Source organism: Rhopalosiphum maidis, chromosome 1 (genome assembly GCF_003676215.2).
Source record: "Rhopalosiphum maidis isolate BTI-1 chromosome 1, ASM367621v3, whole genome shotgun sequence".
In the NCBI taxonomy this organism is placed as follows: Eukaryota; Metazoa; Arthropoda; class Insecta; order Hemiptera; family Aphididae; genus Rhopalosiphum; species Rhopalosiphum maidis.
This window is the reverse complement of record NC_040877.1, coordinates 78,890,259-78,917,303: the sequence shown is the minus strand read 5'-3', so window position 1 is coordinate 78,917,303 and position 27,045 is coordinate 78,890,259. Positions and strand designations below refer to the sequence as shown.

The window sequence follows — 27,045 nt, the reverse complement described above, 5'->3', positions numbered from 1 at the left end:
AGTACTTATGTATAATAATTATAATATGTAGGTACCTACATATTTTATACACATTTCCATCACAGGCTGCAGTAATTTTTCTACTATGATTAAGCTGAAAATGTAATACACTAATACCAGTATGGCGGTATAGTGTTATTAGTTTATGATGAAAACAAAACGCAAACTTAGTACCAACCCATACTAAAAACGTAGAAATGTTTTTCCAATGTGTAATTATAATTCCTTGAATACCGGCGTGGTAAGTTATAAGAATACGTGATAGTAAACATAGTTGGACGAATAACAGAATATTAACAGAACCATGGTAATAAACATACTGGTTGGTGTAAAATAAAAATATCCTTAACAGAAAAACAAAATAAATCTTTCGATTATTAAAATTCCTATTATGTTTTGTAAATATATATGATATGATATAATTTTTTAAAAGAATAGGTACCTAATTTTTATTTTCTTATAAAAATACGCCACAAACTACAGATGACAAAATGTTGTATTGAATAATAACACCAAGTACAAACATAATATTATGATATACAGAGATCTGGCAGACACGGTATAGTTTTAATTGGGGACGAAAAACCTGTACTAATGCTACAAAAATATTATGATTGTATTGGTATTAGGTAACACAAAATCCAATTTCAAATATTAATACTAATCATTGTATATTGTTTAATGTTGATGTCGTGACGTACTGGCGTATAAAAAATAATTAGTATACCTACCTAATAACAGTATTGTAACTCACAGAGTGTGAACATATTTATGTATGCCTACTACCTAAATATGTAAAATATTATATGTTAATACAGATAACAAAATGCCTATCAAAGTGGTAATTTAATAAAAAATTACGAAAACTAAAATAAATTTTGAAGAAATGTATTCTCCTAATCATCGTCTTTGAATACAATATTTTTTTCAAAGTTATATTACTTCTTTAACTGTCACCGAAACTGATGAAATAATAATAAGAGTGTTCAACACTTCGACGTACTTACCTATCTCATTTTTTTTTTTATCATAAAGTAAATGCAAAAAAGATTTTATTATATATCTGTACGACTTGTTTAAATTGCAAATAATATTATAAATTATTGTATCCTGTATTAATTTAAAAATACGAAGTTTATTGATGTTGCGATTGAATCGATTGAAAATAATTTATATTAGATCGTTTTATAAATCTGAATTATAAATAAAGTGACATTTTTTTTATATAAACTCGTATATAATACTTAAATATATGATTTAATACTATTATAATTCATTAAATTGTTTTAATATGTTTTCACTTTATTAAGTATCAATAAAACTGATTTAAAATCAGAAATTTTGTTACAAAATTGATTAGATAATCAATTAGGAAATATAAATATTTTAAATATTTTAAAGCAGTTAAAACTTTCAATAATACTATAAATAATAATAAATTTAACATTTTAAATACATTTTCTGATGCTGAATGAGGGTTTAACTACAGTAATAACTACAGTGAAATGTGTATTTTTTTTTAATTATTAAAACTTTTTAGAGATTACAAATTTACAAAGCGTCACTGGGACAACTTACGGTGTGAATGCCCAGAATTATCTACATCTCGAAAAAATGTATGTTGTATCAAACGATTACAATTTAAAAAGAAGGAAAAATAATAATTAATAATATAAAATATGATTATAAAGTTTAATTTTGGAAACGTATTAACAGCGTCACGTATTATATGTGTATATACAGCATTACCTATATATTAAATAAATCCTTAAAATTTAAGCAAATCAATAACGTAAGTTTTTAATCATTAATCAATAAAGCTAATATCAAACAATTAATATGTTACCTATGTATACTAATATAATACATCTATTTTTTAATAATATATATATTTTATTATATGCATTTCCTTTTATAACTCAAGTCTCAAATATTGTACACATAATAATATAAATTATGTTCTATTAAAAAATAATATAATTTTTCGAATGAAGATGCGGAAGTGTTTTGGAGTGGTTCACTTTACGACCATTACAACTCACTATTCATTATAAAATAGCCAAGTATTAAGTCCTTTCCCTGCTAAACTCAAAAACCTTGTTATCTACGCCTATCCATATGCACAGCGAATCCTATATTTATTTTGCATAAGATACTCATGGTACATATATATAACATAAGTTTTTACTAAAATTGTATTGATCAATATCAGAGTGATCCTGTGATTTATGAAGTTTTATATTATTTTACACTCAGAAATATACTATAAAAATTAAACTCAAAGGTATAGGTAAGTGCGTAAACCGATATTATAGTTAACATACGTTTAGGGTTGAGCTAATAAATTTTAGCTGCATGGCTTTCTATATGAAATTCTCCCATTTATCTTATGCGTTCAAAAAAAAAAATCCGCACGTATACTAAAACCACCCGGTTTAACTGGTTTCTATTCATGTCAGTTTTTTTAAAGAACTATAATAATAATAACGTTTTTAAAGCATCTGCCTTCATGGACCAGTTTTTGCGGGTCCAGTTTGACCAGCATCCCTTTGAAAGGACATAACAGTTCCCCCATAGTTGTACGGCGCATCGTCACTGTTATTGGGTCAGTTGCACAAAATCATCACTAATAGAATATTATAGTCATCGAAAATAATGTTGTCGATAAAACTTAAAGTTTTGGTACATCACACGATTAATTTTATTCTGCGAAATCGTTCAATTCAATTGATTTCAATCAAATAATTTTGTACCTACGTTAAATATTATTTTATAATTATATTTTTACAGAACTTAATTCGATACATCAATAAATCCAATTTTTTCAAAAATATTTTATTTTATTAGTTAATTATCATGAAACATATAATATAATAAAATAACGAATATGTAATTAACAATTATGTATAAGATGCTCAATATCACAAATGGAATTTTTTTTAGTAAGTACTATTCTGTAATATTTTTATGTATCATATTGAATAACAGAACAAGTATGTAATAGTTTAACTTCTCTGTTATTCGTTTATTTAAAATTAAATTACCTAAATTTTAATGTTTACGTTATTTTAAAGAGACGAGTAGGTAGGTAGTTACCTTCTTGCTATCTAAATCGTGGTAATTTAGTAAAAACGTGTTTTCTATATGAAAACATAATTTAATTTTACATTTTTTTTTCATTATTATTTTTTTATAAATTGTAGCTTATAATACATAAGAACGGCTTACTTTCTTTATTGAATGCATTATTTCTTAATGACTTAATTACCTAAAAGACTGAAAAAAGCACACCAATAACAGTTAGTGCAACTACCTACTTATTAATACGTACAATTTTGTTTCAGTGTAATATCGATCACATTTTGGTATCATTCACTTCTTTATTATGAGTTATAGTTTTTTTAAATGCATATAAAATATATCTTAATTGAAATATTTTATTTCAAATTGTATGTAGTAAAATGATTAATGTGTATTAATATTATTCTGTGTATAAAAAAAAACTTATACTACGGACATGTTAATATGTTTATCAATTTGTTTCACATTTAGTTTATGAAAGAGTAATTGTATACATAAAAATGAATTAGTGTTTACATATTGTACTGACGAAACGGATTACATATTCAATAGGAATAATAGCACGCCTTAGACAGAAATTTAGTTTTGATGAACGTAATACCTACTGCTACAAGCAGTATGTTTGTGTGCACAGCAGTTAATTAAAAACGGGTAGGTTTTTTTGGGGTGGGGAAAAATCTCCCCTTAAACAGACATTAAAGAATACATATGTATGTACAAAATCATTGGTAGACAAAGCTGAAAGGATCTTTTGAAAAGAAAAACCTCCCCTGCTGTTGGTTTTCAAAACGACGTACAAAACTTCCAAATAGGGTAGGTCATTAGATGTTAAGGTTGTTTAATACAAGAGTAATGTATTACTAGCCTGTAGTAATTCGTTCGGCATGTTTATCAATACACATATTCGCTATTATAACTTGACCAACAAACAGTGCAAGCCCTTTAGATCAAATGAATTATTGAACAGTAATTATTTTCGTAACCTATTTATTTGTACAAAGAATCAATTTTGATATACTACGTATGTATAATGTAAAAAAAAACATTTGACTACTAAATGTTATTGAATAAAATTAAGATTCGGGATTGGGAGTATAATATATTAGTCTATTAGTATAATTACATGTTAGATATACCTATTACCTATATTATGATATAAAAATCTTTTAATAATAATAAAAAAAATGATACATTAACTATTTTTGAATGTTTGACATAATATCAAAACGAGTAAAACATGAATAACAAATGAGATGTATTAAATGTATTTTTTAAATTGTTTACGTTTTAACAATTAGTTCACTAATACCTAATAATTGTTTTTTTATTATAAAAAATACATTTTTATATTTTATTGAACGAGATTTTAAAATATTATAGTAAGTAACATGTTACTTAGCAATTTCATGAATTTTGAGTTCAAGTGATAGAGTATGAATCAATATTGCTGTAAAACTTTACTACATCACTCTGATTTCTAAAGTTAACGGCAGAATTTTCTGAATACTATCAAGAAGCTATATTCATATTACTAAATGGTTATAAGTTCACATTGGATATACCAATTCATATAATAACATAAAATAATAATATGTTAAATCTACAGTATTTATGTGGACAAAAATACATTCTTAGTGATTAAATTTAAGTTTTTCAATAATATTTTAAAGAAATTATATTGTACAATATTTTTATACAACAATAAATTAATTAATTAGAAATAAGACTACATAAATAAATAATATGTATCTATAACATATTAAATGATTGATATTTGTGGTGATCTGTTGAAGTATCTATACTTATGATTTTGAAAATGTTTTTATTTTATATAATTTAATGGCATTGCAGAACATTAAAAAAAAATATTTTTATAAGTTTTTAAACTTTTATTTTTTTGAAGGTAGGTTATACGTTTTTTATTTATATTTCTGAACAAAATATTTTTTAGTGTATTTCATTTTTTATGTATCGATGCAATCCAAAAAATATTTAATTCAATATAATTCTGTTTAATAAAAAATATATATTATTATTTAAAAAAATGTAAAAGGTGATAACGATAACAAATTGTTAGCAATATCATTTTTATGACATTTATTAAATGGATCGCTTTATTTATACGAAGTAATTAATAAATAAGTTTTGTTAACAATTCACTCATTATTTGTAGAATTATACTCATAATGATAAAACAATTCTATATTCTCATTACATTGTTATAATCTAAAATGATTGGATAAATAATCTCATAGATTATTAATATTATTTATTGGTATTTAATGGTATTTTTTATTATTATTGATCTTTCACAATTTCGGAAGCAGTGACCGTTAATTAAATTGTAATTGCAATTCATTTGATTATAAAGCTATGCATTAGGTAAAGTAAAAAAAAAAAAATAGAATAAATACGACGCGTACAATGAAAATTAACAATAAATTATTTTAAATGTTGTAAAATAAATTATTGATCTTTAAAAGTTGATAATTATATTATTGTGCTCGGGAATTTAGTCTAAGGTAAGTATTGAGGTTATAAAAGTATTTATAAATTATAATAAATGCCATATAATAGTATACCTATACAAATAATCATAGTTTATTTAAACATAAATAAATTTCAATTAGTTAAATTACACAGATTCCACGGTATACGTATTTATAAATAATTTAACTATTTATTTAACTAGTTATATACATAAAAATATAGCCTCAATACCTCATTATAATTATTTAATAATCTCAATCTTAGATTAACTAATAGTGTTTTTTTTACTATAAACATATTTAGACTTAATAGATTCAAAATAAAAGCTATTACTATTTTATTAGGTACGTATTGAGGACTTCGCCGTTTAGTTTTCTTAACATTTCAAGAAAGTAAAACAGTAGTTGGAATTTTAATTTTAAACAATAAATGAGACTTATATTTAATTAGCCTGTAAACCAGTCGAAAGATGGCGGCCAGTGTTTACGGTCCGATTGTCTTGGCTTTGTAGTCTCTCATAATAATATCATAATATGTTCCGGTATAATGCAGCAGCAGATATCTCTTTGTGGTGTGTACTTTGAATCGTTGTTCGATTACATGGAACAGCGGTCTTCTAAGGAACGTCGGGGTCTCCTTGCATCATCAATGGGTCTTTTAGTCAAGGGAAGGGATCTGCCGATTGATATGTTTTTCCTAACCCCTCCAGTCGCGATTATAGCTCCAACGGCGACTATCGATTGGTCACTGACTTATTCCCCCATGCAGTGTTCTTCTAACGGTGGTAAAAACATGGAAGCCTACCCCCACTCCATTTAGTCTGGTACACCAACCCTATTAATATTTTTTCACCCTTTTATTATTTGTTTCTAAAGGGTTTATAAATATTAGTGTCGCACAATTTTGTTTGAGTTGTGCAACATCGTTAAAACACCTGGATTTACATGTAACGGTGTTGGTAAGTTTTATAATTTATTTAAAATATAACATAATTATTATAATAATTATATAATAACTAAATTATTATGCTTATGTAATCTATATAAACAGCCTACCTCAAAAAACTAATGTATTGAGTTACACGTTATGTGCAGCAGTAATTAATTACCTATTATTTTGATAAAATTATATTGTATCCATTATTCGCAATAGTCGATTTAAAACTGTTTTGTATAAATCAAAGGAAAATAATAAAGAAAATAAAGAAAATAAATCTTGTAATAGCTTAATAATTAGTAAGGTACCTACAATAATGAGTATTGACGTAATTGAATTCATCACGATTCTATCCAAATTCAGTAATCATTTTAGTTATTTTCATTAAACTTATAAATTCTGATAAATATTTTCTAATATTATATTGGTGAATATCGATAATTCATCAAAAAAATATTTATAGTTTTGTTTAATTATTTTTAAATACTTTTATAGATGACGATATTTGTAAATTATCATTTAAAACCCTTTCAATTTTTACTTATATTTTTATCTATATTTTAGTATAAGTAATAAAAGTATATAAATATATATATATATATTTTTTTTGGTTTTTTTAAGTTACCCAAGTATCCTTTAGGTTTTAGGTTTAATATTAATTTTCCTTAGTCCTTTTATATACAACCACTAAATTGTTTTGAAACTGAACGCACTAAGACTTTATAAAACGTTAATATTATACATATATATATTAATACACTATACGTCATATTAATTTATCTTTCATTATATTGCACTACATTGAAAATGAAATTGTGATTATATTATAGATAAACGTAGTTAAATTTTTTAATGAAGAGAATAAATAATATCATAATTTATAAGACATAATAATTATTGTGGATACCATATACATAATATAAACATTGTACACACATATAATATAGGTATATATGATAAACTTTTTTTTATTATTATTAGCTTTTAGTACGAGACTATTATAGCTCTACTGAAATTATATATATATATATAACCAAGAAATTATTACAGTTAAAAGGTTGAAAGACAATAATATTAGCAGAATATAAATAGTGCAGAAACTAACATAATACCTATAATAATAATAGTAGTAGGTAATAAAATAATAATAATGTATCTGTTTGGTACTTAAACAGAACAATATATTATATTACATAGTATTAAACAGAACATAGAATAATAATACAAATGAAAGAAGAAAAATATTATGAATAATGTAATATCAAACCCAGTTATGCTGGATTGCATGAACAATCACTAAACGAACCTAACATTTAATAAATCAATTGTGAATTAATGCTCCCTTAAACATAATTTAGTCACCCGTGATTGGTCTATTAAATGAATCAATTTTTCATTAAAATAGTATTCTAATAACAGTGATAATTGATTACCGATACTTGAAATGTGAATAATCGAAATGCTATAGGTAAACTTAAAATACTGCAGTATGATTGGTATACTTATACTGTTTATTCGAAATAGCATTAACGACGGAAATTAGTGCCGTAATTAATGAATAGATATTAATATCATCATATAAGTTATATAATATTATAAATTATGATATACTTAAAAATTCTTAAAAAATAATTTTTTTTTTTATTTACGTATTTTATTAAAGCCAAGTCCTCGGTGTCAAAAGCTAATATATAATATTATTAAACTTATAAATGTTTGCAAAAATTGTAGTTTACGTGTGTTATAGTTAGCGCATCTACAATAGCTATACTAGATAGGTCTACTCTTAAAAATAAATCAAAAGTTGTACGGGTCTTGGTTAAGAAATTCTGACATGTATCCAATTATCATAAATTTATAACACATTTTGTGATATGGCTCTGTCCAAAAATATCAAATTCGATGAAAATGAATAAATTATACTTACATTAATGTGCACTTAATTACCAACAATACATTTCTATAATATAATTTTTTTAATATTAATATCAAATTTATTCATCTTTTTAAAATAATTTATAATCAACACTAGTAAATTTCTATATTAAATTTTATAATATTTAAGCTTTATTATAGTTCAATAATTCATAAACTAATGTCTAATGTTTAGTATTTTATATATTTATACAGTGATGATGATGACAATGAATAAAAATAATTTTTCTTTCTATTTATAATTTATAATTTTATACTTAAAATTTGCTTTATCAATATAAAGTTCAGTTGGTATGGAATCGAAAACATAAAAGATAAAACGATACAATGATTAGGATGTTTATTGTTTTTTTTTGTATTTATTTGAACAAATCACGAGCCAACTATACCTTTAATAATTATATTACATTATTACATCGAAGGTAGGTATATTTAAAAAACCGTCATTAATCCGTTTTATATAATAATAGATGCGTTACATAGTCTAACCATAATAATAATTATTGATTAAATCATCGTCGTAAGCCGTAAATTAATTTTCAGTGAACCTAAATACTCATTGAACACCTAAAGATGTCAGAGTCGTTTTATCGGTATACATATATATATGTGTGTGTGTATATACTATTCACTCGTCTATACAATTATATATATATATACAATATACATACAACAATATAAACACGGACGGCGGTATTGCTATTGAAATGGGAAAGGCTATATTTCCCGGTACACCCCTTACCGGTGGTGGCTTCGGTGGCGGGGCATGAGGTCGCGGGGTGTGGTGGAGAGGGGATGTTCTTAAGTTCGGCAATGTCCAAGATTAAACTGTAGGTGACATCAGGAGAGGGGGTGAGGCGGGTGCGTGTATCACGGCGGGTTAAGGAGTTTGTTAACGTTAAAGTGAACGCGAATAATTAAAGTTGCGGCGGTGTACACGGGAATGCCGAGCAATCAACCAGACGGGACGGCGGCGCGGCGGCTGTGGGAAAGGGGTGGCGGCGCGCGCGCTGGTCAAAAGGGCCCCGCGGCCGTTCACCGGACAACTTCGACAATTTCATAATAGACAAGATTCCTCCAAAGTTGCCGGCGCGCCTTAAACTTTACGTAAACCCACCCCCACCGTCTCTTTCCAGCACCACCGGGCTCGATGTATATACATCGTCCGCTGCAGTATAGCCCGACGCGCGCGCGCTCAAACACACACACATTGACTATGACTTTATGGTATAATATACGCACACACAGACGTGCTGCTTGCAGTACTGGCTCTGTCCGTGCATTCAGTAAATTTAAATCAGATTTAATTTATGTGGCAAATTACAAGATCCCCCCACCCTGCGCTTCGGTGGTCTTTTTGGCGGTGAAAGTATATATATATATTATATATATAGTGTACAGTATAGGTACTTTGCTGTTGTGTACAGTATTGCCGGACGAAAGCGTCGTCGGCGACCACGACGGTGACTTCAAGAAACTTTACAGGATACATTTGTATATAATATATGAGTGTTGTGTGTAGGTATGTAATATATGTATATCGTATATTATATATATATAGTAGGTAAACCTTATACCTGCCTGTATAAACTTAACAGACATTTTGCCACGAACAGTCACACATATGATATGTATAACTGCGTAAATGGTATAAACTATATTTGTTACGCTTAAGCTATATATTATATAACTGTTATATTATATATATGCTAGATGCAGCTGTCTAAATAACTATATTACTCGAATTGAAAAAGTACCGAGTCCCTCTTGTAAAAAATATTTATGCGTACCCCTTCTGATTATATTCTATCAATAAGACATTTAAATATTCAGATACGCAGATGTTTATTACACTATTTTTGCATCTCCCTTCTAATTTTTTCCCAATTCAATCACTGCTGCATCTAAACTGAAAACATATAATATGTTACCGCAGATATTTGGGAGAAGACTATGATTATAGGATTCTTGCAATCATTATAGGTAGGTAAATCAGTAAATTATGTTATGTTTGGTAATAATAACTATTAAGATACAGTTTATAAGCATGTACATAATATTTTTGGGACAGATAATTTAGTATCTATATAATATTGTAGGTAATTCATTATTAAATATTATGCAGAGTATATGAGTATGTAAGAATATGCATCGTGAAGGAACGATAAAAAAAAACCGCTAATTAATAAATAGGTATTATATTTTAATGTGTGTGAATAGTTTTAAAACAAAAATTCACTACCTACCAATATGTACCAAGTACCAACTAATGCAATAAACACGCAGATTTAGCAATTAGCGGCCAACTATAAAGGCGTTACTTTAATAATGTCGACATTTAAATTACAGCTAGGAATCAGAATTTATATTATATAAGATATCAAGGTAGCGGACTCGATTTGTATTTCACACACACATATGAAATTCAGATTTGTTTGCTAATTAATTTACTAAAACCATATTGTATTACATATACCTACTATTATATTTTTACAATTTTTAATAATTTCAAGTTACGTAACATAAAATATTCGTAATTTTACGTCATTTCATTTTTGGCAATATTATTAAATTTTTATAAACTTAAATAAATTGTTAAATTGGTATTCAAATGTTCAATTATACATTATTATATTGAATTGTAAAATATATATGTATTATAAATAAAATAACATTTTGTTATAACTGTTATAAGCTATCGATAATCATTAGATACTATACACATTTTGTTTGTATAACAACGTAGTGTCGTACTACGACTACAATATTTTATTAATTGAGTTTTCATTAAAATAAATTATTTCAGTACTTGATACATATAAACTACTATTAACTACTTTTTAAATTCAACTACTTATACAACAATTTACAAAATGCTTAACAAAAAGTGTAAAAGCTTCAATTGCAGTTCTAAATAATTCAGAACAATTTAGTTCTGCTTAAGAACTGAGTAGATAGACTGATTATAATTAATTTAAAATTTTTAACAACTAATCAGCCGAATATTATACATAGTAAGTTATAATAGTCTTCATTTTATGAACATCACTATTAATTAGTAACATAATATCATACTAAATTTTAGATGTTTGCCTACATGAAACACATTTTAAACGAACTATTTAGACTAATGTTTTTATGAAATGTATATTATTAAACATTATTTTCGTCTCATATGCTAAGTACACGTACGTGTTTTTATTAGGGTTGATTTCATAAGTGTTCAGAAGAACAGGGAATATTTAATCTACCTTAATATAGCAATACTAAAACAATAATACAATTAATAACTAAAAACACCCTTTAATATCTACCGTATCAGGTTTCAAAAAAAAGGTTTTACTCATCTGCATTTAAAAATATTCATTTTCAAAACAAACCACTCGACAGGCGTTTATTTAGTTGACATATTTAGACTATTAAAATAAACGATTTAGTAACCTATACAAGCTTTAATTTTAAGTATAATTATTTAAAGTGTTTTTAGTTTTTATTCTCTCAGCTATCGGGACATTGTAGAACGAAGAAAAATTATTATTCGTATTATAATATATAGTATTTTAAGTTTATTCAAAATAATTATGTTAGTAATATCTATATGTCATACATATTGGATATGTTTATATATAGGGTTATGATAGTTATTATCGTATTTAATTGTCACTGTCGCATTGATATTTATGAATTATATAAGTTATTATATATAACACAAAAGTAAACCAATCATTGATGTTTTGAAATTCAAATTTGAAACAATACCTTCATAATTAAATATTTATAAATTATAGATGATACTGTATGGAATTAAAACATACAAATTTTAAATTTTAGCACTTAAAAAAATAGAAAATATTTTTTTTTTCATTCAATTATGATTTATTTTTTAGTATAAAGATAAACACATATTTTTTTAAATTGACGTATAGTCATTTTTGAATAACGTCATAAATTGTGTTTGTCATCTAAATATTTACTTTATTTATCCATCACTAAGTGTCTGAGTAAATTTGTGTTTTTATTATAATAAACACTTAAACTAGTTATTTCAGAAAAAAAATTGATGAAATAAAAGACAAATAATACTATTTAAAACCTTATCAGTTATCACTAAACATTGAACATTTAAAACGCCATATGCCCATATCGTTTTGATTTATAGTAGTTTTTAATGTACAAAAAAAAAGCTTAGAATTATTACGAAAAAATATGGCAGCAATAACAACTAGTAATATAAAAATGCAACACCTAATTTGTTTAAACTTTATATACCTACCGGTTACTAAATTAAATTGTCTTTCAATACAGCACATTATGTATAGGATACACAATGTAGTACATTAAACTACAATATTTTGCTCAATTAATTTCAAAAAACTTATTTTATTTATTTTTTTTAATCACAAATAAAAAAATTTTATAAAATTTATTTTGTAAATTTATTTCATAACGACGTATTTATGTTAAACATATAATGAAAATACTTGGAACTTGGTAAAATACTATGCCTCATAAGTCCTGAACTCTATTCGAACTCCTGTCAAAGTTTACAAAAGCCGCAACCTTAAGCGACCATTTTACTAGGTAGGTAGATGAAAATTAATTTTCTAACCACACTCCAACATTTAGAAAACTTAACTTTATTATACTTTAATAATCTGTGACTGTCTACATTTATGTTAACATTGTAATTTTTAGAATAGTAGGTATAATTCGAATGGTTTTCCTTAGTGCTTAAAAATATACAATTACTAACAAATGTATTACAAGTATTATAAAACGATTAAAATATATTGTTTTGTATTCATAAACAGTTAAAATATTGCATTTTTAAATTTGAATAACTAATGTTGGTTGAGAGTATTATATGTAGTAGGTAGGTGTATTAAAATATTAATTTGATTAAACTGATAGGTAAAAATTATAGGTTAATAATAATATATTGTATCAATTGACTTGATACATAAATAGTTTTCTATTGTAAATTAATTATAAGTTATTAAAATTATAATTTTACAATATAATTAGAAATATTTATGAAATAATAAATTTAAATAGAAAATTAAGTACATATACCTGACGATCTAAGCGTTACAATTCTTATTTTAAATTCTTATTATTTCTTAAAAAAAAAAAATCTTGATTTAGTTATTGACATAGGTATGATTATATTCTATCTGGTACTTACCTATATTTAGGGTTGGGCAATATCAAAGATACAATTTATATCTTGTATCATGTGTCTTATTTTTCCAAAAGATACAAGATAATATTATCATAAAAACTTTTTACTGAAAAGTACCAGAAAATTTAAATTTTATTTGCAGGACACTCAAAACCTAAAATAAATGGAACAATTGTGGTAGATTTTTTTTTATGTTTGTATTATTTATATTTTTTAATTTCGTCGCAGATACCTGTACTGAATATGTTTACGAAAAATTTTACAGGTGCAATCGAGCCGAAATTAACGATAACGAAAAAAATTACTTACCACACAATGTTATAACACTTATAACTTTTAAGATAATTTGAAAAACATAAAATAAAATTAAGGTGTCCGTATATGTATACCTATCTACAGTAATACAGATAAGCATTCAACTGGAATGTTCGTTCTCATAAAATATTAATCTGCTACCTAGATATGAGTGTAACCATGTAGGGCATATAGGTCTTTTCACATAAAATTGAAAATAAAATCAAAGGTAGGTACAGATAGTTATATACTATGTATTTATTTGTATAGACAATTTAGTGCATAGACGTTTAATAATTAATAAAATTAAATTGGAAATATAAAAAGATCATGTTTCTTGGTGCCTTATATATTAATTGATTCATAATCTTATATCTTTTCTACATTCACAAATCACAATCACAATCTATATTGTATTTTTGTATCTAGTTTTGTATCTAGACACATTAAATGCATATATATATATATATATATCATGATAACTTTTTTTGAGTACCTTTCCAACCTTGCCTATATTAAAGTAAAATGGTAATTATTATTATTAGATTATTAAATCGAAGAATTGATGCTTTAACCTAATATTATTATTAAATATTATAATGCATTACAATTTAAAATAGTTTGACAAAATAATTGTATAGCACTTTAGCTTTAAAAAAAAAAAATTAAATTTTAGAAATAATTATATTTTGTAAACGAATATAAATCAACTAATATTAAAAACAATATTTACAGTGTTAATATTAAATCCAATGTTGTTTTTAATAAATTAACTAATCAAATGTATTAAAATGTAGATACATTGATAATATGTATAGATATTTATTTTTGTTCATTACACTTGTATTGTCTTATTTACTCGTATCCATGAATAAATTATAAGTATAAAGTGGTTAGTAATTTTATAATTTTTGTTTGCTTAAATATATTATACATATTTATAGTTGATATATTTCTTCTATAAAAATATATTCCTTGTTCAAAATTGAAAATATTTTTAAATTCTGTTAAGATTTAAAAATATATATTTTTATATTTTTATATATTTATATATTATGATTATTTTGATAATAAATTAACTTTTATTAATATTATGTACTTATTGCTTTAATGCGTATTGTTAAGTTAGTAATATTATATACTTAATATAGTATTATGGAATGTAAAATATAACTATATTGTTCGTAGAACTGTTTAAAAATATAAATAGTCATTATTATTAACCTTAACATAAACTTATACAGACTTGATTAATAATAGGCAATAATCATTGGATATATCTATAATAGTGTAATGTCCTAAAGAAAAAGAAATTATTAGGATTTATAGAATTGTTATATGATTTCGTGACAAACTAATTGTATTGTTTTATTTATTTGGACGTCTATTGAACTGTTGCAATAAGTCCAAACCGAGATAGTTTTTACATTAAAAAAACATTTTCTTCACGATATTTGTTTTCAGTACTTATATACCCTTGTTCCCCGCCAAGAGTTAGCTTTTTATTGCGTCTGAAAAGGGGGCCGTTTTTTAATAAAATAAAAAAAAATGATTACGACCCCGCAACGAACGCAAGCGGAAAGAGATTTTTATGGCATTAAACCCCTCGTGTGGTATAAAGAGAGTAGAAATAAAATAAAATCAGTAGACGTTCTCGAGTGGTAGAGGTTCAAAATATGGAAGTCTGTTGTACGGGCAGCGGTGAAGCATAAGGGGGAGGGTAGTTGAGTAGCGCATAAAAGGAAGGGGACGGGACGCGCAGAAGGCATTCAGACCGAGCAGAGAGAAAAAGAGGATACTGGGTGTCTAAGATGTTTCGGCTTTCCCTTACTGCCGCCGGTTTCCGTAAATTTCAATTTACGATCCAACTTGTAACTATACGAGTATACACACTTGTGTTCATCGCGGGTTTCCTTGGCGTCCCGCCCCCCAGCCCCGTCATTTGCTTCCTCCGCCTCCTACGCACCCCGTTGCCGTCGTGCCGTACTCCGACCCTTAATTAATTGGCAAACTTTAATGTACTCTTCCCGTCTTGTATATATACGTACGCGTTCTTACTGTATGTAGTGCCATATAACTGCATCCATCACCCCGCCGCCTCGCCATTTCTAGCTTTGTATATAATGTAAACAGAAGTTGGTTTTATTTTATGTTAAATTCCAGGCTTTTTTTTTATAAAAAAAAGTTGTATATTATATTATATACTTCCAGAAATCCTGAATATTTTACAGAACTACTCATAAACTCAAGTAATAATTGTTCATAAATAAATAATTAAAATGGTTGAAAAGTGTGTTAGATTTAAGCATAAAAACAGTTCCAGAAATTATTTATATTTATAATTGTTTTTTATTATCTATTTCAGTATTTCACAAATAAAATAGAAGTTGAAGGATAAATAATATTACATTATATTCATGTATTATACCTATAACAGGTAATGTTTATATTAAACATTTATTTAATAATATTTAGTAATGAATATTATAGTATGATATTACATGTAATTTTGTTAATAACTATAAAACAAGTTATTCAAATAATAAAGTACCTATACCTACAACTATAAATATAGATAATATAGTTTATCTTTAATGAACATTTGGAATTTAAAGATTTTTTTGAAACGGAAGTACTTACCTCTTACATTTTTATTTTATTTTAATTATTTTTTTTTTTTTTGAAATGAGAACTACCCTTTTCACTATAATTTATTATTTAATAGAATCTATACATTTTTTATCACGCCTAGATTTGTAATTTAATCAGATATTTTTCGAGATGTTATACATGTGGGCACTAAGGCCTAAGAGTACTTATATTACCATTATAATATAGGTTTAGAAAATAAAGGGGCTGTAAATCGTAATAATTTAATAATTATAATTATTGCTTATTAATATAAATATATTATAATTTATAATTTATAAAAACTGTCCTAGAATAATAATTCAATAGGTTCTAGACTAAATATTACATATAAGGCATAGGCAGGCACTTAATTTATATTTATTTTTATACAAAAGTACAAAACCATTAAAGGATAAGTATCACTATTATAAACAAAAATATAATAACTCAAAAATTACTTGTTTGAATTTTGATTCAGTCACTTCAAAAATTTCAAAGAATCACTCGAGATAACAAATTACTATAAAAAAAAAAGTAATTTTCATTTTCTAAGCATACTTGACGAATCTATTTGTATATAATTATCATAGCCTATAGTAATGCAAAATAACAAATATATGTTACATAATGTGATAGATATCAATATAAAATTAGGTAATATATGCATTTATAATAAACAAAGAAATACAAATTTACAAAAAAAAAAAATTTATAATTGTTTTCTGAAAAAAATTTAAAAATTCAAGAAAATGCGAAAGGGTGTCGCGATTGACTCAAATTCATCTCGCGATCGACTAGTTGGCCACCCCTGCTATAGATCATAAATTAATAAATTAAAATATGACAGTTAAAATATACCCATTTATCGAACGTTGGTTTTTTTATCCATTTTTACCGGCTTGACTCAATTTTATACTGTATTATTATTTTTAATTAAAAAGTAACAAACAATCATAATATTAAGAAAACAATTCTAAGGTTAGGTTTTAAAGTGAAGTTTACAGATTTAATTCAAGACTTAAATATAGATATAGATATACAATAAATTTATTGAAGCACTGAATGGTCTATATGGTACCTATGTCCTATATATAGATAGATAGTGAATAGTGTACGAATTAAATAAATTAAGTATTAAAATATCCAATTATCAAAATGTAACACTATATTTAAATATAACACGAATATACAAGTACCTAATAAACTAATAGCTATTTTAAATTAGAAAATTATGCATTTTAGTTCTTGATGCAACTAAAAACAACAGATTCTACTTTTTTTGTGTACCATAAATATTAAATATAGATATAAAAAAATGTATTGTAAGTAATTTAAAATTTAAATTTCAAGGATATAAAATGCTGACTAATATGATTTTTTAAATATGAATAATCAATTATAATTATTCCAGCTCAAAAAATTATGATCGGAACTCAAAAATATTAGGTAGCCCTTTAATAATTACAAGTAATTCCAAGTTAGTTAAATCCCTGAGCTTCAGGTGTAGATATACCATATACCTTTCTATACTAACTTTATCATTTCAAAGGTTTTCTCCTTGACCACACTAGAAGCCCTTTTCAAAAAGCTATCAAGCTTTACTTAATCTTTATTCGGTTATAATGTTCTTGTTGTTAACAACTTGTTGCTTTATTGCTAATAAGTAATAGGTAACTATATTTATTAAGTAATAAAACTAGTTATTAAAGCTATTTAAATAATAATATTAATAACACATAATATTTAATTGTATACAATATATAAGTAATATAATATTAAATGTTTTAATTATTAAATTATCCAATTTTATATTTGATAAATATTTTAAAATCTGTGGTACAACAATTTTTAACCGTTGAATAACTACGGTTAGATAGGAATAGGTGCCCCAACAAGTTTTTTTTAAAAGGCCAGGTGGTCCTGGTCAGTCGGTACACAGCATCCTTTTAGAACTAGCTGTTATGAATAATAAAAAAACATACAACTGAATAAAATAACCGGACTATATATAATAAATCACAATCCATTTTATATTCCGAAACACGTTTTTTGACACAACAAAAAAGGACAATAGTGAAGAGTAAAGCATAAGATAATCAGGTTTGGCCACTTGTATTTCAAAGAGGGAATGCATGAGCAAAATTGACCGGTTAAACCAATTGCTGCCAAAATTCTATTGTTAGTAAGACGTTATCCTTTTTTTTTTAGGTACAATTAAAAATATTATCTTGACGGTTTTTATCAAGTTATATTTTATTTTACTTATTTTATTAAAAAAATATATATTTTATATTTGATTTTAATTTTATGATAAAATTTAAATCAAATAAATTATGCTAATAACTTTATTGAATGGTGAATACTGAATAGTGATAATTAGGGTTTAGATTTTGTAAGCATTTTATTATTTTTTTTGTCAAATAACATAAAGTTTTTTCAGCAGCAATGTATCTACCATACAAATATCCATATCTTGCATAGTTGCATGTATACTATATAGGTACATATTAGAAATATTTACACAAATATACCTATCTTTTTGGTTTTATTATTATTTTAAACGAATTTTGGATCATTTGAAAATTTATAATATATATTTTTGTATCATGTGCGATAAATCGAATAGGTATGTTTCATTTTTAATCACGTAAGGTATGATTGATAGGTAATATTAATTTAAATGGTCCATATTCTTATCTACACGATTGACACAAGAATGAAGTAGGTAATAAAAAGAACGAATTATAAATTTATAAGATATAAATAATATATTTTTTAAATTTACAAGTGTACAATATAGGTACTTATAATTTACATGTATATATTTGCATTTATGTTCTCTTTAGTAAGATTTATATTTAAAATTCATCATAACTCCTTCGAATTGACAACCTTTAAGATAATCTTAAAAATCAAGTCTTATTGTATTATCACAAAACTAGTCGTTAATTCTACCAAACTAATAAAATTGATGATTTCAATTTTTAATTGTATAACAAAACTTATGACACTGCTGACTCGCAGTTTTCTAATATATTTTCTAATTTTTTTTTTTTACTATTAAGTCTTCTAAACTATGAAGACCTGAAGTACTTAGGTTAGGTTATATTATATCATTAATTTATCTATAAGCTAGAAGTTATAACCATAAATATTAAAATATGTGAAGGGCCACAATGCCACATAAAATTCTGCGCACGGGCTCACCTCAAATACAACACTATCAAATAACAATAAATATCTTATCATTTTTAAATTATGTAATAGAAAAAACATTTGTGATAAGGTTTAAATTAACAGATAAAAAACTAGATAGTTGATACCTTATAGGCCGAAACGAGTTACTGGTACAGAACCACAGCATTAAAATGTTGAACTGAATGTATCATAACTATATTATTTTAAGATTATTAATTATTTTTTTTACAGTAACTAAGTATACTTTAAGTTAGAGTTAAACATATTCATTAAAATCCAGTTTTTAAAGAAACCTCACAATTTAATACAAAATATATATGTAATTACAGCTATACACAATAATTAAGCAAGTACTATGATTATAATGCTCATATTAAATACCTACAATTTTTTTTATATATACCTACTTTAAATTAATTTAGATATAAAATTGTGAACATAATTGATTTATTAATTTATTTTACATTCTAGAATGTTATTTTTTCATCGACGTGTACATCGTAGTGTATACTTCAAACATATTATGAGACGTTATTATTGTCACAATATCGATAAAATGTCAAAAATAAGAAACATTGGTATTTTAGCACACATAGACGCTGGTAAATATCTAACTATTTTATGTTTAGTCCTCGGAATGTTGATATATCAAATAATATACAAAACTGTTGATTGTTATAACTTATTTTTTAACAATTGATATTTATTTCAAAAATTAATACATAATTTAATTTTTCAAATCTTTTATATTTTTGTTTTAGGTAAAACTACCACTACTGAAAGAATGTTATTTTACTCAGGTTTAATACATAGCATGGGAGAAGTACACGACGGCAATACAGTTACTGATTATATGGATCAAGAAAGAAACCGAGGCAAAACTATTAACATTTTATCAATCTTAGTTTAAAATTATTTGTTTTCACTTACTGAATATTTTTACAGGTATTACTATTACTTCTGCTGCTGTAACCTTGCCATGGAAAAAACACAGTATTAATCTAGTGGACACTCCAGGACACATTGATTTTACAATGCAAGTTGAACAAACATTAAATATTCTAGATGGAGCAGTTATTGTTCTGGATTCATCTGCTGGTTGGTTAACTTTTTTTTAAGATATTGTTAAAATATATTAAAATATTTCATGTTTTTTAGGAGTTGAAGCTCAAACATTAACTGTATGGCGTCAAACAGATAGGTACATGATACCTCGTATAGTTTATGCTAATAAAATGGATCGATCAGATGCTTCATTGCCATTGTGTATTAATTTACTTAAGTCAAAATTTAATATTACTCCATTGCAATTACAAATACCAGTCAGAGGTGAGACTTCTATGGTATAAAATTATATAAACTATAATTCTGAAATTTTTGAAATGTGTTTAAGAAATTAAAAAATAATTATTGTATAAGTTTTTACTTTTTTGAATGACAACTTACATTTTCAATTTCAATATTTATGTATCAATGAATTCACAAAATATTTTGTAATTTTTGAAATTAAAAATGTAAACTATCATTCAAATAAGTAAAATTTAAAAAATTATAATGATAAAAAATATTATTTTTAAAAGCGTTGATAGACTTAGAAATAATAATTTATGTTTGATAAAAGAACCATCCAGTAGAAACATATTTTTTTAATCAATACTTATTATATTACTGTTAAGCAATTAATTGCCCTAGGCATACAATGATTTATTCTCTTATCACTGTAAAAAAATTATAATACAATATTAATAATTACCTATTAAATTAAATTTATAATTTATTTATATTTTGTATTTTGTTTATGATAATAATTTTATTTTTCAGAAAGCAATGGACGACTCATAGGTTTAATAGATGTACTCAAAAAGGATATATTAACTTGGCATGGTGATAATGGTCAAAAAGTAATTTCTTCTCCTGTAGAAGATAATACTAAACAATGGGAGGCATTGTGTAAAGTACGAGAGGTACTTATTGGAGATTTAGCTGATATGGATGAAACAATTGCTAATATTGTTTTAAATTCTGATAATGTTAATTGTATTGATTATGATATATTATTATCAGCTATTAGACGAGTGTGTATATCACAAGTATGTCAATAGAATAATTTAATTTTTGCATATTTTAATTTGTTATAACTTTTTCTTTTAGAAAGGTGTCCCATTATTTTGTGGTAGTTCCTATAAGAATATTGGTGTGCAAACACTTATGGATGGTATTATAGATTATCTACCATCACCAAATGACTGTATTACTTTAGATCCATTTAAATGTTTTGGTACCTCTATGTCAGCTAGAGCTTTTAAGATTGTTCATGAAAAACAAAAGGGGCCTGTTACATTTTTAAGGATTTATACTGGTACCTTAGAAAAGGTAAAAGTTATTAATTTCATAATAAAAATATTTGTATAATTATATTCTATGTTTAATCAACTAGAATAAAAATACACCCTAGTAGAAATCAGATTTTTCACTTTCAAAGAAATCATTTGTTATAATTTATTTTTATTTAAATTTTAAAATGTATCATCTATTTAAATCCCAAAATTCTAGACATATTCTACATTTTTTGTAAATTTATAATTACATCTGAATAAAGTTAAGTTCCATATTTTTTAAGTATTTTAAGCCAAGATAATATTATAATATTATGTATAAAACTGAAAATGTGATAAATTTTAGTCTTGGAAAAAAATGTACCTTATTGTTCATATATTAAGAAAAGAAAAATAATTACAAAGAAAAAACTGTAAAATATTTTTAGGATATTTAATTAGTATTGAAATTATCACAAGCATAAGGCTACCTAGCCTTGGATCTAGCTTTAGAAAACCACGTAATAATGTAATTATTAAATAGATTATTAGTCAGTATTTTTATTCTTTAATTAAATAACTTAATATTATTTATTAAAAAACAAAAGATTATTTGTTTTCCATTAAAATATATTTTTTTTGGCTTTTGTTGACTATTAATGTATTTTAATTTCAATTTTCAGGGCCAAAAATTATACAATGCTTCTCAATCCAAGTCTGAAAATATTAATCGTGTTATGATAGCTTACGCTGATGATTATAAAGAAGTAAATAATGTAGAATCTGGAAACATTGTAGCTGTTACAGGGCTAAAAGTATGTTTTTTTATAATATACATTTTAATTTATTTACTTTATAAAATATTTACTAATATATTATTATTTTATTTAACTGTATTTATTTTTTAAGAACACTGTTTGTGGAGATTTACTTTCCAACAGTAACAATGCAGTAAAGAATGCTTTAACAAAGTTGTCAAAATCAAAAAAAATGACCCAAGAAGAATCTATTGAAATGCTTGGAGTTGAAATGAACATACCAGATCCAGTTTTTTTTTGTTCTATTGAACCACCGTCTCAAGTAAATTAATTAATTTATATTCTCAGAAAAAGATTAAACTTTCATTGTAGTAATAGTAAATACTATTACCATTTATAATATATTATATTATATTTTAAAATTATAATGATATTTAAATACATATATAAAAATCATTAATCATGTTTATTTTTAAAAATGTCAGTTTTCACTATTATCATTACTTATTTTATTTTAAAGATATGATTTTAATTTTCTTTATTTAATATTTTTTGTTTGACATTGGTTTCAAATGTTTTAATCATGGTTCATGATATACCTCAGCGGTTCTCAATCTGTTTAGCTTTGCCCATAGGCGTGAGCAGATTTTTTTTGCAGGAGATGCCAATATATTTAAAAAAAAACTCAATTTTTATCTCCTTTTAGAAAAACCTAAATCAGAATTTTTTTTAAAAAACATGTATTACATAAATACAAAGTTCTCAAAATAATAGTCAATATAAGTAAAAATATAATTTTAACTTTGCATTTTATTACTAATATTAATATGAATTTAATTTATAATTCTAATCGTCTGTCAAAAGTTTTTTTATAAATAAGAATGTTTATAAACTCCTTACTAAAAAGTAAAAACAAAAAACAAGCTGGCTCCATAGATCCGCAGGGGATGCCACGGCATACCATACATCTATGGTTTTGCCGACCACAAATTTTGTAAAAAAATCTCTGAGGCCCACCAATGACTAATAGCATACCCAAATACATTTGTGTATAATAATATATATAATATTGTTTTAAATATTTACATTAGTAATGTTAATATTATATGATCTGCTGCCCAGTTCCATGCTGCCATGACCAATGGCTTGGGAACTGCTGATATACCTAATTATAATATATTTATCTGTTCTAATTTTATTTGAATAATATTCACTCTATATATATATATATATATATTGATTTAATTTGTATTAGGCATATCAATTAGCTTTGGATAATGCATTAAGTCAGTTGCATAGAGAAGATCCTAGCTTAAGAATTCAGTATGATGAGGAAACTGGTCAAACAATTTTAGCCGGTAAATTATATTAATATTTATTTATTTTAAATTCCTTAGAATAAATTCAATTTATTTTCAGATTAGGCATGGGTGAATTGCATTTAGAAGTAATTGGAGAACGGATAAAAACTGAATTTAAAATTGATATTGATCTTAGTCGTCCACAAATTTCGTACAAAGAAGGATTAATGTCAGAAGCAAAAGAAAGTCATAGACTTGATTTAAAAATTGGTACTTTATTATTAATCAATTTATATTTTTATATTATGAATGATTACTATTTAGTATTTTTTATAAGATATCTCGTATCTTGTAGTAAATAAGAAATATTAATATACTAATTTCTTTCATTCTCAATGTGTTTGTTGTTAGTAAGTTAATTGTATTTTGTATGCAATTATCAAGATGCCGAAATGATTATCTTAATTAATAACTTACATTATATTATGCTTAACAATATAAAATATTTAAATTATATAAGAAATTCTTCAAAAGTAAAGGAATTATAGACTACAAAATAATATTTTTACTTAAAGTACTATAATTAAAATTATGTTTAACCTAACCTTAGGGCGATGCAGTGTTTAATTCTAGTGGCTAGGTGACATAAATCAACATGAATCAAAAAAGGTTGAGAACCACTAAACTAAAATAAAGCTTGAGTTAGTATAGAATAATAGATAATTCAAAAAAGTAAATAAATAGTTGTTTCATTGACAGATACTCAGACTATCAACAATTTGATAAGAGCGTAAAATTTTTAAAAGGTATTATGATCAGAGAAAGCAAAATAGTTTGATTAGTGCCTATTTTGAGGAAATTAGTAGATGATGTTATACTCATATATTTTGTTGACTAAAATTTGAAATTTTTAGTACACTTTAAAATTATCACATCTTGCTTTAAAATTTAAATAAAAAAAAACTTATAAGTTAATTTACTCTAATATAAAAAAAAAAAACAGAATTAAATTAATTTTTCTTAACATGAAATGTAACGTGATGTTATGTGTTGATAAAACACAGAACAATGTCCTTTTTAATTGTTTTTCTTTATACATTGCTTAAAAAATATATAATTAATATACATTTTTTTTAGGTTCAACTACACATAGTGTTTATGTAGTGATGTCAATATTAAAACATGAAACTAATAAAAAAATGTTATCATTGGATCAGAGTCCAGATAATGCTTCCAATACAGCAGCTATATATTTAAACCGATTAAATATTATAACATCAAGTGCAAAAGCTGCTTTAGCGCATGGTCCCAAACTTGGATGCCCTGTTAGTAATTAAAAAAATATGGTATCTTATCTAAATATTATTTTTAACTTTATTTTTACCAAAACTTACAACATGGTATTTTAAATTATATGTTACAATACTTTTAGAACCTATATTTCATTATGAACGTGTATTAAAGTGATGCTGTTTATAGAAAATACAGTTACAGTTTTTTATAATTATTAAATTTAGGTTAAAACTGAAGAATAATGATTTATCATTCAATTTAACAACTTAAATTAAATCAGTAATTACATGTTGTTATTTTTAGGTACCGGTTTATGTTTAAAAATTTAATATCATTGCAAATTTTTTATAGAATAAAATATAAAATGAATTGTTCAGATTTTAAATAACTTTTAAATAAATTTATTTTGAAGTTACATTTATGATTTTAAATACCTAATGTTTTCTATTTTCGATTGTTTATAAAATTATTAAATTCTAAAACCTCATTCTAAAAAAAATGTAGTATGATTTTTCTAATTTCTATTATGGATAAATACTCCAATTGTAATATTGTGTTATTTACATTTAATATACTAATACTATGAATTGACTATCGTGAATTTATGAAACAATAAGGATGAAATTTATTTTAAAATAAAATTAAAATTTTTTGCGTAATTGTTTTATATATTTTATATATTAATATAGTTTGTCTACTGTTAATAATTAAGGTAATCAATGTTCGTTTTGTACTTCATTGGCTAGAAGTTGGCAAAGGGACATCAGATACTGTCTTAAGTTCCGCTGTAAATCAATGTGTTCAAAAAGTATGGTATCCCCTTGTTGATTTTAACTTATTTCTTTCAATAGATTTCTATTAATGCTTATTTAAAATAGCTACTGAAATCTGCTAATACAACTTTACTCGAACCTATTATGAATGTTGAAGTCGTGACTGATGATGATCATTCTTCTGCTGTACTTTCGGATTTTGGAAGAAGAAGAGGCTCGATTCAAGATATTTCAACTAGATCAAATTATCGAGTAATAGAATAAAACATTATAAATTATATAATCTATTCTATTATTTATTTTTATGGTTTGTAATTTAGGTAATAAATGCGTTAGTTCCTCTAGCAGATTTATTAGGTTATTCAAAGGATCTTAGAACATTTACATCAGGTACTGCATCATTTTCTATGGAATTTCATTCTTATCAAGAAGTTTCTGCTAAAGATGAAGGAGAAGCAGTTAAAAATATTACTGGATTTTATCCATTTTAATTGAATATTGTGTGAAAATAAAAATAAAATTTGTTGTTTTGTATTGTTAAAAATGTATTTTATATCAGTCATCTAATACAAAAGATATAATATTTATTATTGATTAAAATAAAATTTATAAGATGAACAATTTATAATCTTAAGAAAATTAAATGCTTAAATTAACACTAAAAATAATGGTCCCTTTAATTGCAGTAATTGTAAATCACAGTCAACACTCAAAATCAATTTTCATAATTGTTTTATGTTGAGTTGATGCTGATTTTATACAATGAACTTTCCAAAAAGTTACTCTCCTAACTCCTAGTCTAATTTGTTTTATATTATATAATATATTTTTTAAATATGTAATAGAATAGATGTCTAC

At 24.8% G+C, this 27,045-nt stretch overlaps 1 protein-coding gene across 6 annotated transcripts; it reads left to right on the top strand.

The window, feature by feature from the left end:
• The first annotated feature begins 2,911 nt into the window (after positions 1-2,911).
• Positions 2,912-26,737, top strand: LOC113556538 (ribosome-releasing factor 2, mitochondrial). 6 transcript variants are annotated; one of them, XM_026961552.2, is made up of 15 exons: positions 2,912-2,942; positions 20,219-20,349; positions 20,509-20,622; positions 20,693-20,845; positions 20,906-21,076; positions 21,569-21,837; positions 21,899-22,120; positions 22,746-22,877; positions 22,972-23,142; positions 24,076-24,178; positions 24,245-24,391; positions 25,259-25,446; positions 26,127-26,222; positions 26,293-26,439; positions 26,508-26,678. In XM_026961552.2, the coding sequence occupies exons 2-15, from the start codon at positions 20,220-20,222 to the stop codon at positions 26,676-26,678; spliced, it is 2,214 nt and encodes a 737-aa protein (XP_026817353.1). In that variant the 5' UTR covers positions 2,912-2,942; position 20,219. The 6 variants fall into 6 exon arrangements, with proteins under 6 accessions (XP_026817353.1, XP_026817354.1, XP_026817349.1 ...); XM_026961553.1 differs by lacking the exon at positions 2,912-2,942 and adding an exon at positions 6,511-6,529; XM_026961548.1 differs by lacking the exon at positions 2,912-2,942 and adding an exon at positions 16,324-16,355 and having other exon boundaries at positions 26,508-26,737.
• The last annotated feature ends 308 nt before the right edge of the window (positions 26,738-27,045 follow it).

Bases quoted from the DNA above. Each gene is read 5' to 3' on its own strand.
- LOC113556538 (XM_026961548.1), top strand. From the start codon at position 16,336: ATGTATTATACCTATAACAG. The intron at 16,356-20,218 runs GTAATGTTTATA...TTTACATTCTAG, and splicing joins ATGTATTATACCTATAACAG to AATGTTATTTTTTCATCGAC. The intron at 20,846-20,905 runs GTTGGTTAACTT...CATGTTTTTTAG, and splicing joins TGTTCTGGATTCATCTGCTG to GAGTTGAAGCTCAAACATTA.